The sequence below is a fragment of the Hylobates moloch genome, unplaced genomic scaffold (assembly GCF_009828535.3).
Source record: "Hylobates moloch isolate HMO894 unplaced genomic scaffold, HMol_V3 SCAFFOLD_3, whole genome shotgun sequence".
Classification (NCBI taxonomy): Eukaryota; Metazoa; Chordata; class Mammalia; order Primates; family Hylobatidae; genus Hylobates; species Hylobates moloch.
In genome coordinates, this window is record NW_026652278.1 from 50071651 (window position 1) to 50086700 (window position 15050).

A 15050-nucleotide genomic window follows, 5' to 3' on the forward strand; every position below is an offset into this window, starting at 1 on the left:
TTGTTTTTGTTTTTGTTTTGCTAGGATTCAACAAAATAACATAATGGCATATAACTGTAGGTAATCTACATCTATTTTGTCCATTCAAGTTCTGATTAGCTTTTTTGTATGCAAAAATACTTCATTTGGCTGAAAACATATTTTTATCCAATGCACATAACATTTATTTATTTTTCTCTCCAGCTTTTTTTTATTCATGCAAGTTAACTGGACCAGTGATCATTGCTGTGAGTAGACTCAAAAGTGATTCTCAACTATTTTAGATCTACTGTGAGAAAAACCAATAGATGTATTAATATTATAACATTGGATAAGCACTCTGGCTTTACATTTAGGAGGCATTCCTGTTCTATTCCTCAAAATCTCAAATAGAGGACCCTCAGAACCTCATTTCTCATGTATTTTGAGGAAAAAAAGTCAAGTAGCTTCCAACAAATTCTAACACTTTGAGCCATTTTGGGAACCCAGAGAGCTGATTCCTTTCCAGGGAAACAGCAAAAATATTGGTTAAATGGTTAAATCCTAGACCATTGAATTTTTTAAAACAGAATATGTGTATACACACATACACATACACACACACAAATACACCTTTTAAGAGAGAAATTGACATTTTTGCCTCAGAAGGATATCCATTTGCCTTAAAATTCTTATTCTTAGGTAGGTACATCAATCATCTAGGGAGGTCCAAGGTGTGAAATCCAAACTGACAGAAATTTATAGCTCCATTAGCATTTATCAAAAATACAGGATTAAGTGTAGAAAATATGTATTCGTGCTTCACCTTTCTGTATCTTTACTTTAAGAGGTAAGTATTTGTATTTAGTATTTGCTAGCGCCTACCTTCAAACAGCCAAACATAATCTCCAATAACATTTCAGAATTCTACTGGGCCAAAAAAATATCCTATTGACCTGTGTGTCCTCTAACTTAGGACTGCATGTTTAAATACGAATTTAAGAAAATGCTGCAGTGATTATTTGGAGTTTTTCAGAATGGCTAGTGAACTCCTTGGTGATTTATTGGCAAAAAAATAAAATAAAATAACCATGTTGGACTGTTGTTTCATAACATACTTTCCACTTTGTAAATTATATAATTACTCTTTGTGTTAAAAATGTATTCATACTCCCTGAAAATAGTTTTGGACATAAATATTTTCAATGTGCATATAGTGAGTTTTGCTATTATAAATCATATGTCTACGAAATACTTGAACATGATCCCATTGGGTTTTAAAACATGCAAATAAAGGTAGAAAGATAAGAGTATATTTACCGGAGTTCTCAACTCAGGTATGGCAGCTTGATAAGTGAGTGGACGGCAATCACGAGTGTTTGGCACAAGGACACAAGGAAGAAACACTGGACCCAAGTCATCTCCATCCAGAACATCCACTGTGAGAGTGGTGGTGGTGGTTCGCCTCTCATTCAGATTTTGGGCACGGTCCTGTTAGAGAGAAAAACGAACAATTAGGCACAATGGCCAGGAGCAGTGGCCCATACTGTAATCCCAGAAATTTGGGAGGCCAAGGTGGGTGGATCACTTGAGGTCAGGAGTTTGATACTAGCGTGGCAAACACGGTGAAACCCCATCTCTACTAAAAATACAAAAATCTGGGTGTGGTGGCAGGTGCCTGTAGTCCCAGCTACTCGAGAGGCTGAGGCAGGAGAATAACTTGAACTTGGGAAGCAGAGGTTGCAGTGAGCCAAGATCACGCCACTGCACTCCGGCCTGGGCGGCAGAGTGAGACTCAATCTCAAAAAACAACAACAAAAAAGAAATTAGGCACAATGTAGCTTTAGTTTTCATTTAAAAATATATATATATTGGTAAATTAACTTGTTTAAACCAACAGTTTTAAGTGGTTGAGTCAGGATGTAAACTGTGATGCAATTGTCTTCAAAGCAACTTTCTTGAAAGTATGTTACAGTAGTTAAGCTTTTGTATGTTAGGCCTTTACCTAACAGTTCACATTGCTAGACAGCCTAACCATAAAGGTCACTCTCATCTCATTAGAGCATTTACTTTAGAAACCTTGTAATTGTAAATTCTTTCTCTGCACCTCTGAGATGTGAATCTTTTATAAGCTGCTTGTCAGTTCTACAAACCAGGCCCATCTTTTTCATGCCCTGGGGGCCATCTCTTTGAAATGTAATAGTCAAGGAAAAAGCCCATATTTCCCAGTTTCTGTGGGAGGGGAGGAGCCTGACTTCCTTTGGAGGCTTGCTCCAATTTATTTTTATTTTTATTTTTTTATTTTTAATTTTTATTATTATTATACTTTAAGTTTTAGGGTACATGTGCACAACATGCAGGTTTGTTACATATGTATACACATGGACACAGGAAGGCTTGCTCCAATTTCTAAAACTACTTTCTGTCATGAAAATTCAAGGAAGTTTATTTTCCTTTGGAAATGCCAATTAGTAAACACACCTGGTCTGTGATTCCCCCACACCCAAGTCCACTGGAGTGTTTAACAGCTCTCCAGCCATTTTTTCTATTAGAGATCAGTTCAGATCTAGTTTGTATTCTGGTCTCTCTTCTCTGTTGCAATAGCTGTGAATACAGTCTTCCTTATCATTTAACTTTATCTAGTGCAATTTTGCTGTAGGAATACATTGTTACTAACTAAAATCCAAAATTTCTTCAGATTTCCCTAGTTTTTACTTAATGTCAGTTTTCTGCTTCAGGATTCCAATCAGGATACCAGTTTACATTTAGTCATAATGGTTCCTTAGGCTCGTTTTGGCTGTGACAAGTTCTCAAACTTTTGTTTTTGATGACATTGACAATTTTGAGCACTAGATATTTTGCAGAATGTCCCTTAATGGGTGTTTATCTGGTGTTTTCCTCAAGATTCAACTGGGGTTATGTGATTTATGTAGGAAAATCACAAGTCAACTGCTATTTTGACATATTTATCAAAAGTATATTATTAATATGACTTATCGCTGTTGTTAACTTGATCACTTGGCTGAGGCTGTATCTAGTCAGTTTTCTCAACTATAAAGTTCCTCTTTCTTGTTTCCCTTTCATTTCTTTGGAAGGAAACCACGATGGACAGTACACACTTAAAGAATGGGTAGTAATTTTATTAGAAATGTAAATTGTTTATATTTATCTGAAGAATGTTTGTCATAGGACAGAAGAAAATAATATTGGGCCTAAGTCATTTCCATGAAGAACATCCATTGTCAAGGGTGGTGGTGGTAGCATCATTCATTATGACAGAATCTGGAAATGTTTTTACTTTCATAGCATTTAGTTTTTATTTTGAAGAACTGTTATGCTTTTCTGCCTTTTTGAATTCTACTTTGTACAACATTGAAAAGTATACTTGCATGCATGTTCATGTAGCACTATTCACAACAGACAAAAGTTGGCAAAAGCCCACATATTTATCAATGAATAAATGGATAAACAGATTGTGGTATATACATACAATGGCATATGATTCAAGCATAAAAAGAAATGAAGTACTGATATATACAACAACATGAATGAGCCTTGAAAACATCAAGTTTTCAAATAAAGAAGCCAGACAAAAAATAAGGTCACATATTATATGATCCATTTATATGCAGTATCTGGAAGCAGTAAACAAATTGGTGGCTACAAGGAGCTGGGGAGGGGATATAGAAAGCAACTGCATGAGTGGTGCCAGCTCTTTTTGGAGTGATTAAAACGTTTGGGAATCGGATAGAAGCGGTGGTTGTACAATACTGTGAGTGTACCAAATGCCATTGAATTGTTGACTTTAAAATGGCTAATCTTATTTTGCTAATTTATGTTAAATAATTTTTAAAAGTAATTATACTAACAGACCTGTATTTTATTTTTTTGTTGTTCATAAAACGTCTTCCTTTGTGACAGTTCCCAGACATTAATATTTGCCATTCAATTAAAAAAAAATTCCTCTTCTTAAGCATGGTTAATAGTACATTTTGGTTAAGCTCATTCCCAATCTGGTTGCTCATAAAAAGTTGTAAAGCAATGCTTGAGGGTAAAGTTTTAGGAAGCACGAATTTCTATTGGTGGAATTTTGTAAGTACAACCTTGTCTGGAATGTAATAACTTTGTGGTTCCAGGATTCTTTGATATTTTGATACAGTATAAGACAGACTGTGATAAAATTATAGCTAAAAAGCACAAAATGTTTAAATTTTCAAAGTTTCGGCACTCACTCAGATCCCTAGAGGCACTATAAAAATTATTTAAAACTAAAGACATTTGAGATTGAACAAACAGAAAGAAGTCTTTTCTGAACTTCTTTCATGTCACTAAAAGCAGATACTTAGGGGAGTGAGGCTGCCATGAATTCCCTCTCCCAAGAAAGTTTATGAAAATGAAGAAAAAACAAGGAAGTCTATTCTTACCTACATAAACACGATCACAAGCTATTTTAATCTCCCCTTTGTCTCCTAGAAACCTAGTTTTTCTTCCCTTAGAAGCCTCCTCCCTCTCATTGTGTTAAGTATATACACCTTCTTCTTTAGCTGTTTAAGGAGCTGTGTATGTGCACTCCCATATGTGTATCAACCTCTAGGCCAGTTGAAAAGTAGAGTAGGAGCAACATGTGGCATGTGAGACAATTTTGGTGGTTCACAAATGAACTTTATAAATTATTCTTAAGATGTATGAATTTTGAACATATAGAAAAATCTTAAAGTAAATGTATGTGTATATTTTAAATTTTAGAAAAATGAACTAGCTCATCAAACTTGCCACTTTTTAAATACTGATCTTTTATTTAATTGGATTATAGCTATGTCTACAATATGTGAATTAATAGATAAATGATGTAATGATTTGTTCAGTCGGCATATCCTGAGTAGCTTCCAAGGGGCAGACTCCAATACACTGCTTCTGACAGTCTTAAAAAAATGATGAGGACATGTTTCCTCATCCCATTATTAAGAGAGTCATTTATTACTGAAAATTACTAACGTGAAGATAATGTGACCTCATAAAGATTAGTAGGTTATATTTTCACATATATTTCCCTTTGTGTTGCATCATCCAGTGTTTTAAATCATTAAGTAATCTCATCTTCCATATTTCTAAAGTTTTATTAAAGTTTAAGAACTAAAACAACTCAATTTCTAAGTATATATATATATGAAAACTGGAGGCTTCTTTAATAGGGTTGGTAAACTTTTGTTACATTTATTAATGATTTTATGTTTGACATTTTTTCTCAACAACATAAAGAAGTTAATAAAATGACATACTTAATATGTATTTGTAAATTTACTTGTGGCATTGGAGATAATATTTGAAAATTTTTTTATTTATAAAATATTTATTTATTTATTTATTTTAGAAATGAGAATCTCGCTACATTGCCTATACTGACTTCAAACTCCTGGGCTCAAGTAATCCTCCTAACTCAGCCTTCTGAGTAGCTAGGACTATAGGTATGTGCCTGGCTTTAACCCACCATTTAAAACAATGATTGCCTATGATGAAGTTTTAAAATACTGAATTAACTTAAATTTAATTTATAAAAATAGTAAAGAGATAATATTAAATATTTATAATATTTTATGTGATATATGAATGTAGCATGCCTATATAAACACACATATGAGTTATGCATATATACACATACATGTATATAAATGCCAGAGGCAGTATTTCTACCCTTCCATGTCACTCAGCCTTCTTCTTTATATGTCATCACCAAATCACTATAATAAACAAATTTGATTTTTTTTACATTATGTTTTCTTTCAGTCTGTCAGCATCAAATCTCTCACTATTATCTGCTTCTTTGGGTCATTGTCACTACTCCATAGAATAGACACCGGTGTGTTAAAGATAGTGTATCTACAGGAAGTATATACCAAAATACATAATGGGAGCTTTTTCTCATATTGGGGAAAGATATTGCTTACAAAGTGTTGAGCTCTAAACTTTGTATTTTTCAGTGGGAAATAAAAATGATCCTGGCAAAACTATTGTGAGCAGAGATGTAGCAACAAAATCTACCAGCAGTTCCCACACGTGGGAATTCTCCCACATTTTATCACCAACACATATCACATAGGAAAAAATATAAAAATATGTCTCATGCACATTCATAACTTGTGAGCTCATAATGGTAATGCTAATTCATGATGTTCTTCTCCCAATTTGGAATCAGATTTGATCTTAAAATATCCATTTAAAAAATAATCCTTCAGCAATTGAGATAATCCTTCGGCAATTGAGATAAAAATCAAAACAAAAACACACAAAAAGCCAAAACAAACTACGTTTTTTGTCTTTATAGTAATACACTACTGCTCAAGGCTCTTCTGAGTAGATGAAATAACATTCTAAATTGTGAGTGGTAAAAAATAAAAAATAACTATTTCTATAAACATTTCATAGAATTTAATTATGTGTTTTCATTTGTTATGTGACAATCTAATATATATTAAAATCCACAAAGAAAATATCCTTTCTTCCTTTTCCCATTTTCATCTGCATTTCTCTTCATTTCTTTTTTAAAAAATAAGAATATATATTTAACTTTAATTATTTAAAAATAACAGAATATTACATTAAGTTAGGAAACTGTGATTCCAGTTGGCAAGCAAGAATATCTTTTTAAAAGTTAAACAAGTTCAACCACTACTCTGAACAGAATTGTGCCTCCCCAACCTCAAGCTAAAAAATCTAGAGTAAACTGATATATTTCTGGAAACACATAATGTTCCAAGATTGAATCAGAAACCTATTGAAACCCTGAACAGACGAATACCAAGCCGTGATATTAAATTAGTAATAAAAAACTCACCAACCAAAAAAAAAAGCCCTGGACCAGATAGACACACAGCTGAATTCTACCAGACATATAAAAATTGACTGAAGATGAATTAAATGTTTAAATGTAATACCTTAAGCTATAAAAATCCTAGAAGAAAACCTATTAAAACTCTTCTTGACATTGGCTTTAACAAGGATTTCATAATGACGATAACCTGAAAAGCAATAGCAACAAAAACAAAAACTGACAAGTAGCACCTAAGGAGCTTCTGTACACCAAAGCAAACTATCAATACAGTAAACAGAAAATGGAAAGAATGGGAGAAAAGGTATGCAAACTATGCATCTGACAAAGGTCTAATATTCAGAATCTATAAGGAACTCAAACAATTCAACAAGCAAAAAACAAATAATCCCATTAAAATAGGGGCAAGGGACATGAATAGACACTTCTCAAAAGAAGACATACATGCAGCCAACAAATATATGAAAACATGCTCATCAGCATTTATCATCAGGGAAATGCAAATCAAAACCATAATGAGATATCATCTCATACCAGTTAGAATGGCTATTATTAAAAAGTCAAAAAATTACACATACTGGTGAGGCTGCAGAGAAAAAGAAATGGTTATATGCTGTTGGTGGGTATGCAAATTATCTCAGCCACTGTGGAAAGCAGTTTGAAGATTTCTGAAATAATTTAAAACCAAGCTACCATTCAACCTACCAAACCCATTACTGGGTATATACACAAAGAAAAATAGTGCATTCTACCAAAAAGACACATGCATGTCTACGTTAATTGCCATGATATTCACAATAGCAAAAAACATGGAATCAACCTAGGTGCCCATCAATAGTGGATTGGATAAAGAAAATGTGGTGCATATACACCGTGGAATACTACAAAGCCATAGAAAAGAATGAAATCATGTCCTTTGAAGCAACATGGATGAAACTGGAGGCTATAATCCTAAGTGAATTAATGCAGGAAAAGAAAACCAAATACTACATAATATCAGTTTTCAATGGGAGCTAAACACTGAGTGCCCAGGGAAATAAACCTGGGAACAACAGAGTGTGAACTACTGGGGCAAGGAGAGAAAATAGGTCAAAAAACTACCCATTGAGTACTATGCTGACTACCTGAGTGCAATACACCCATGTAACAAACCTGCATATGTACTCCCTGTGCTTAAAATAAAAGTTAAGGAAAAAAATAATGCTTCTATGAACATTAACCGAGGAAGTTGGGTATTCTATTCTCTTGAAAACATTTTTTGTTTGAGATATTTCCCTAATATTTCTTATTTTTTATGCAAACCAGTAGACAGAATTGTATCATCATTTATAGCCCCAAATGCTTATGTATCCTTAGTAGTCAAACAATAAATATTAGTTCCCATAAACCATCACCTGCTATCCTCTCATTTCACTCTCACTCCTCAGAAAATGCCCAAGAAACTTTCAGAGTTAAAACAATGGGGTTATAATGAACACTAATTCCACACATCAGTAGGAAGCAGAAGTGAGGGAAGGTCAGGGCAGGGGTTATTTCTGAAAAGTTGTTTACAAGGTTGAAATATAAAATACAGAAAATTAATTTTACGTATACAAACACATATGTTTGCAATGCTTAAACATTTTATTTGAATATTTCTGTCCATAAAGATAAAAAATTGAGCTAATAAAGAAATAGTAAAGAAACAGTAATATTATAATTTTAGGAATTATATCTTGTTAGGAAAGATAGCTAGCAACCCTTCTCTATATTTTGATCTATGAGAAATATACAACACCCTTGCTATTCACAAAATAATTTAGAAATTATAAATTATTCTTGCTATGATTCTAAATTAAATTTAAGCCGGGCGCAGTGGCTCATGCCTGCAATCCCAGAACTTTGGGAGGCCAAGGTGGGCTGATCACTTGAAGTTGTCAATAGTTTCAGACCAGCCTGGCCAGCACAGTGAAACTCCTTTTCTACCAAAAATACAAAAAATTAGCTGGGCTTGGTGGCACGTGCCAGTAATCCCAACTACTCGGGAGGCTGAGTTAGGAGAATCACGAACACCGGAGGTGAAGGTTGCAGTGAGCCGAGATCGCCCCACTGCACTCCAGCCTGGGTGACAGAGCAAAACCCCATCTCAAAAATAAATAAATACATTATAACATAAGTAAATATAAACGTTTTTCTTTCTGGTAACTAAGAAATCTTGATTACAAAAGTGTTCTTAATATTTCACTCAGAATAACAATAATATGAAAGAGAGTTTGCTCTGAAGAAAAATTATATGTAAAGAGATTACCTTGATTCTATGTGAATTAGGGTAACATATCAAAGTTGAGGTTATAATAATATGTAGTAAATTTCAACAAAAAGAAAACCCATTGATCTTTCATATCTCTAATTTTTTTTCTAGATCTACCCCACAAAATTTTTGTCTGGAATTAATCATTCCTTCATTATGTATTTATATTTGAAGTCAATAGCATGGGTGACAATATTGCAAATATTCTCAAAAAAAGATGTGACAGGGTTTTCTAATACGGGTCAGTCAAAACTCAATTATCTTAATTATGGATCATAACATGTAAACACGGATAAAAAGAAACCTCCAAACTACATGTAATTTGAAGGATTCTCTTCGAAAATCAAATATTTTTAACATAAGCAAAACCAGGGCAAAGCTGAGTAATGCTCAATAATTGGTCATGATACCTGTAATTACTCTTTTAGAGGCCATATGCTTTAAAGTCAAAATTGATTGCTCATATTTTAACTCTCCTTATGACTTCAAGATAATATATTGGTGTTTAATGTACATGACTTAACATTGTGCACACCACCAATACAATATAAAAAACCGCTGCCAGGTGCAGTGGCTCATGCCTGTAAATCCCAACACTTTGGGAGGCTGAGGTGGGTGAACTGCTTGAGGCCATGAGTTTGAGACCAGCCTGACCAACATGCTGAAACCTCGTCTCTACTAAACATCCCAAAAGTAGCTGGGTGTGGTGGCACACATCTGTAATTCCAGCTACTCAGGAGGCTGAGGCACGAGAATAGCTTGAACATGGGAAGGCTGAGGTTGCAGTAAGCCAAGATCATGCCACTGCACTCTAGCCTGGGCAACATAGCAATACTGTCCTCCCCTCCCAAAAAGAATATCCAGGTGTGGTGGTACACTTGTGGTCCCAGCTAGCTGGGAGGCTGAGGCATGAGAATCACTTAAACCCCGTAGGTGGAGGTTGCAGTGAGCTGAGATCGCACCACTGTACTTCAGCATGGGTGATAGAGTAAGACTGTCTCAAAATAAATAAATAAGCAAACAAACAAACAAGATAAATGTAAAAAAAAATGGAGAGACATTTTAGATACATGGATATCATTATGGTATACAAACAAAGATATGTTAGACTTATGTTACTATTGGTATATACAAAACAGTTAATGATTAACAACCAGCTATCAGATAAGTAGCCCTGATTGGTAGCACTGGCACTTTCCATACTGTAAATGCTCCCACCATGGCTGCCAATGTGAGATCACTGAACTCAGAGTTTGAAAGAGAAACCCAAAATTGGCCCTCAAGCAAGTCTCAGCTGACTTTCCACCTCCAACAACCCAGTTTTAAGTTACAGATTTAAAATGCAGTGGAAATGAGCATCTTTCTTTATCATTTGTGGAAATGTGATATGTCATAACACTTTGAAAAATAATACAGCATTATCTACTAAGATTAAAAAGTATGTGAATATATATGTACAAATACATATACACATATATATGCATACACATAATTTTCTCATAGCAATTCCATTTTTAATTACTGATTTTTGAACAGTAAGTACCAGTATTTTAGTGATTTATGTAATACTGTAATAATGTCTCAATATATTTCAAGCATTAGTCTAAGTACTTTTTTGTTTGCTAACTAGCTAATTGTAACCAGAACAATGTGGTATGTTTTATTAATATACCCATTTTACTGGTTAGGAAATTAACATACAAAGTATGCCCCAAATCACACAGCTAGTAAATGGCTGAACTGAGATTTGAACTTGGGTGACATAATTCACTACACTCACTGCCTCTCATGAACATCATGAGGGTGGATATCAATTTGGTGCCAAAAACAAATGATCAAATAAACAAAAACAGAGTATAGTTGAATCAATGGTGATACATTATTATTATCTTACATTATGTAGCTATTAAAATTATTTGTTCTTAAAACTTTTAAAAATGCTTAAAATGTTACAACCTTCTATATTTAACATTTCATTTTGTACTGTATGACTTAAGTTTATAACAAAAACTGTTATTGCATTTAAATTCAAATGTTCATTCGACTTCTTCCTAATGCTATTCCTTCCTTTTGATGATTCACATATGTACTTCTGTTTTATAATTTTATCCCTGCAATGCTAAAAACTTGTCACTCCCTCAGTGACGAGTAGTCTATCATGTTGGATAGAAGTTGTTCTGATGTCTTTACAAATATTTTAAAACTAGACACCAATTCAGAATCTTTTACCTTGCATTCCTATTTAAAAATTATCTCTTTTTAATTGCATAATAAAAAACTAGCTTACAAATACCTTCCATAGCAATCTGACTTTATAAAAAAGACATTCTACCTTTTCTTCACATCTTCAGTTAAACAGAAAAAAGAATTTTCTGTGTTTCTGAAGAATTCTGAGTGGCCCTCCCTAATACATTTTACTTTTTCCCATATCCACAGTTTTCACTCTGGTCTATGTCACATGACATTAAAATATATATATATACACACACACACATACAGACACACATAATACATATAACATTATAATATATAACTATAATATATAAAATAAATTATTTTTAAAATCTGAAGAAATATAAAAGCTTATAAACTTAGCTTCAAAAATTAGATCTATATGTCTATCTACATATCCCTAATTATATATCTATCTAGGTATCTACCTAAACACATACACATTCTGTGTCAGGTGATATATCTCTAAAAAGGCAAGAAAATGACAAGTTTGTGACACATTTTTTCATGTTAATGTCTTCAGAACAGCTAAGTGAGGTTATTTTCCTTTTAGCATCCCCTGCTATCTTTCTGTTCTGCTGTATGAGCAAGATTACAATGCTTAGGAGTCATTAAAGGCATATTATGGCTTCAGAGTCTAGCTGCTTTGAAAAAGAGAAGGCTATTATTTTAGAGCAGTTTTAGGTTTACAGAAAAATTGAGAGGAAGGTATATACACCCATTCTCCACACATGCACACCCTCCCCACTTATCAACATCCCTAATCAAAGGTGTACATTGGTTACAATTGATGAATCTACATTGAACGATGATAATCACCAAAGTTCATCCTTTACACTAAAGATCACCCTTGGTGCTGTACATTTTATGGGAATGGACAAATGTATAATGATATCTATCCAACTTTATGGGATCATCCAGAGTACTTTCACTGACCTAAAAATATTTTGTGATCCTTCTATTAATCCCTTTCTACCTGCCTTTACCACCATATCCCTGACATCTACTGATCTTTATACTATTTCCCTAGTTTTGCCTTTACCAGAATGTTATATATTGGAATCATCCAGTATATAGCCTTTTCTTAATGGTTTATTTTGCTTATAAATATGCATTCAAGATTTCTCCATACTTCTTATATCTTTAGAGCTCATTTCTTAACTGTTATTTCAAAAACGTAGCTTGTCACTTAATATGGGACTTTTTATATGACCTTCCCTTCTAGCTTTTTTCTCAAGGAGTACTCCAATTCTTCTTGCTAAGAAAAGGAAAATGTTTTCAGATCATCAGTGTGCTCAGTCTCAGGATGTGAACTATACATAGTATAATTCAGAAGTGAATACTGCATATCCCTTTGACCCTTATGGTCTTCCTCAACTTTCATTCCTATCATGCTGACTCAGGTGATACAAGTCTGGAAGGAGATGTTGGGTGGGAGAGAACTCTGAAGAGAGTATCTTCCCAGATAAAAGGAGGAAGATTCAATAAGTATAAAAGAAATCCCAGTTCTGCTACCCTTTCTGCCTGCTGCATTCAGACTTGAAATGCAGTTGTGATGCTTATGGCCATAGTACACAACTAGCTCCCAGCTGATAGGGCATTGGGAAAATAACCATATTTCAGAGAAGAGGGAAGTATAAGGATGGAAGGAACCTAAGTCCCTGGTGATATAATTGAACTGTCAAACCAAACATTGAGCCGCATAATTCCAGAAATTTTATTAAACTTCCACTAATAATAACTATAATAAATGTCTATGCTTTATAAGCATATAAGCATGTTTATGTTATATAAGCATATAAGGATACCTATGTTTTATAAGTATATAAACCAAGTCTGTGTTTTACAAGCATATGTTTGGATGTTCTGTTATTGTTATCTACGTACATTAGCATAAACTTCAGTTGTGGGGATATTAGCTGATATCTAGTGAACAATTACTCAATAAATGATAGCCATGAGGAAGAACACGACCAATTAGGCATGATTCTTTGCCTTTAGTGTACATTAGAATCCCCTGAAGAGCTAACTAAAAATGCAGATATTCCACTTCCATCATCTGGGATTTTTATTCAGAACATCTGAGGTAGGGTCCAGAAATATGTATATTTAATACACACCCAAGGTGATTCTGCTGAAGTTAATTTGCAGGATCCTACTTTGAAAAATACTTCAGTATAGTCTAAAAAGATTGGATCATGGGTAATACATATGAATAATTTAGAGGTCAAAGAATACAGTGAATAAAAACAACCTATTCTACCCCTTTCTTCATCTGTAAGAGTATTATATATAAACACCAAGGGCAGGAGTGCCCTGATGAAGAAGTGAACGACACAGAGCACTCTAAGAGTATCTGATACATTTTGGATGAGTTTTTTACTTCATAAATTCACAGAAGAAATTTAAAAGAAATTGAATACTCACATTAGCTTGGATTATGACAAAGTAGCGAGTCTTATCTTCATAGTTGAGCCTCTTCCTTAACACTATATTTCCAGTCAACATTAGGGGAATTTCAAATGTGTCATTGGATGTCTGCAAATATTAAAGATACAGACTTCAGATTACTTGAAAGCAAGATGAATTAATAACTCAATATTTTGGATTAATCCTCTTGGAAGTTAGAGACGGCATGCTTATCATCTGAAAATAGATGACTATAAGCTTCAGAGTCAATATTGTTATCATATTTCCAAACATTTAATTTTGATCAGTAGGTTTCCCCAGAGTCCTTTGGTAATAATAACCGAAAATTTGTTTCTTGACATAGTTTTTAATATATTATTAGTATTATTCATCAACAGTCTTGGAATAGTTCCAAATCGAAGTCCAGGTATCTGAAAAACTTCCCTGTTACCATATTATCTTTTCACTGTGTTTTTTTTTTTTAACACCAAAGCATCCAAACACTGAAATCTATTATTTCTACATAGTATCAATTGTCAACATTGATATCCATTCTGTATTTTAAGTATTTTCAGGCATTAAATACAAAAATCACAGTTATGAGTCACTCAGTGATGAGGTACATTCTGAGAAATGTGCTGTTAGGTGATTTTGTCATTGTGTGAACATTATAGAGTGTAGTTTCACAAACCTAAAATGGTACAGTCTACTACATACCAGGACAGGTGATATAGCCTGTAGCTCCTAGGCTACAAACCTGTACAGCACGACACTGTACTGAATGCTATAGGCAACTGTAACACAATGGTCAGTATTTTCTCTATAAATGTAATCGAAACATAGAAAAGGTACAGTAGAAATACAACATTATAATTTTATGAGACCACCATTTGCTATGTGGTATATCATTGACCAAAATGTCATTATGCAGAGCACGACTTCACGAACTTGAATCAGTTCGTTATTGTGAAGAAAAATCCAGGTTATACATCAATTTTTTCTTTTAGGTTCCACAACTTCTGCTCATTAGTTAAGTTCTCTGCCCTGTCTAGGATTGAGTTTTTTCCTGGTAACATGGAAGTCATAAGGGCAACACTAGTGCTCTGGTAAAGCAGCCCTCAGTGTAACTGTATTCACACCTTAAGGGAGTATAATTTACCAGATAAATTTCTTTTCTTAAGAAGACCTTATGTCACTTTTGTATTTTAGTGCCATTTTAAAGAATAATAAAATTGTTTCTAGATAGTTTCAATAAATCAGTGTTATTTTGTTCACTGAAATATTTTGTGGTTGTTCGGCTGCCTTGTGTATTTGTACTTGTGATTTTCGTTATGG

The 15050-nt window shown here is 33.7% G+C and overlaps 1 protein-coding gene across 2 annotated transcripts in view; it reads right to left on the reverse strand.

The window, feature by feature from the left end:
• PCDH15 (protocadherin related 15) overlaps window positions 1-15050 on the reverse strand; it is a 1777335-nt gene that overhangs the window by 504039 nt on the left and 1258246 nt on the right. For both annotated transcript variants that reach the window (XM_058436255.1, XM_058436254.1), the window contains 2 exons: window positions 13734-13844; window positions 1279-1449 (listed from right to left, as the gene is read on the reverse strand). In XM_058436255.1, coding sequence (XP_058292238.1) covers window positions 1279-1449; window positions 13734-13844 — 282 coding nt within the window. The remainder of the gene's footprint in view (window positions 1-1278; window positions 1450-13733; window positions 13845-15050) is intronic.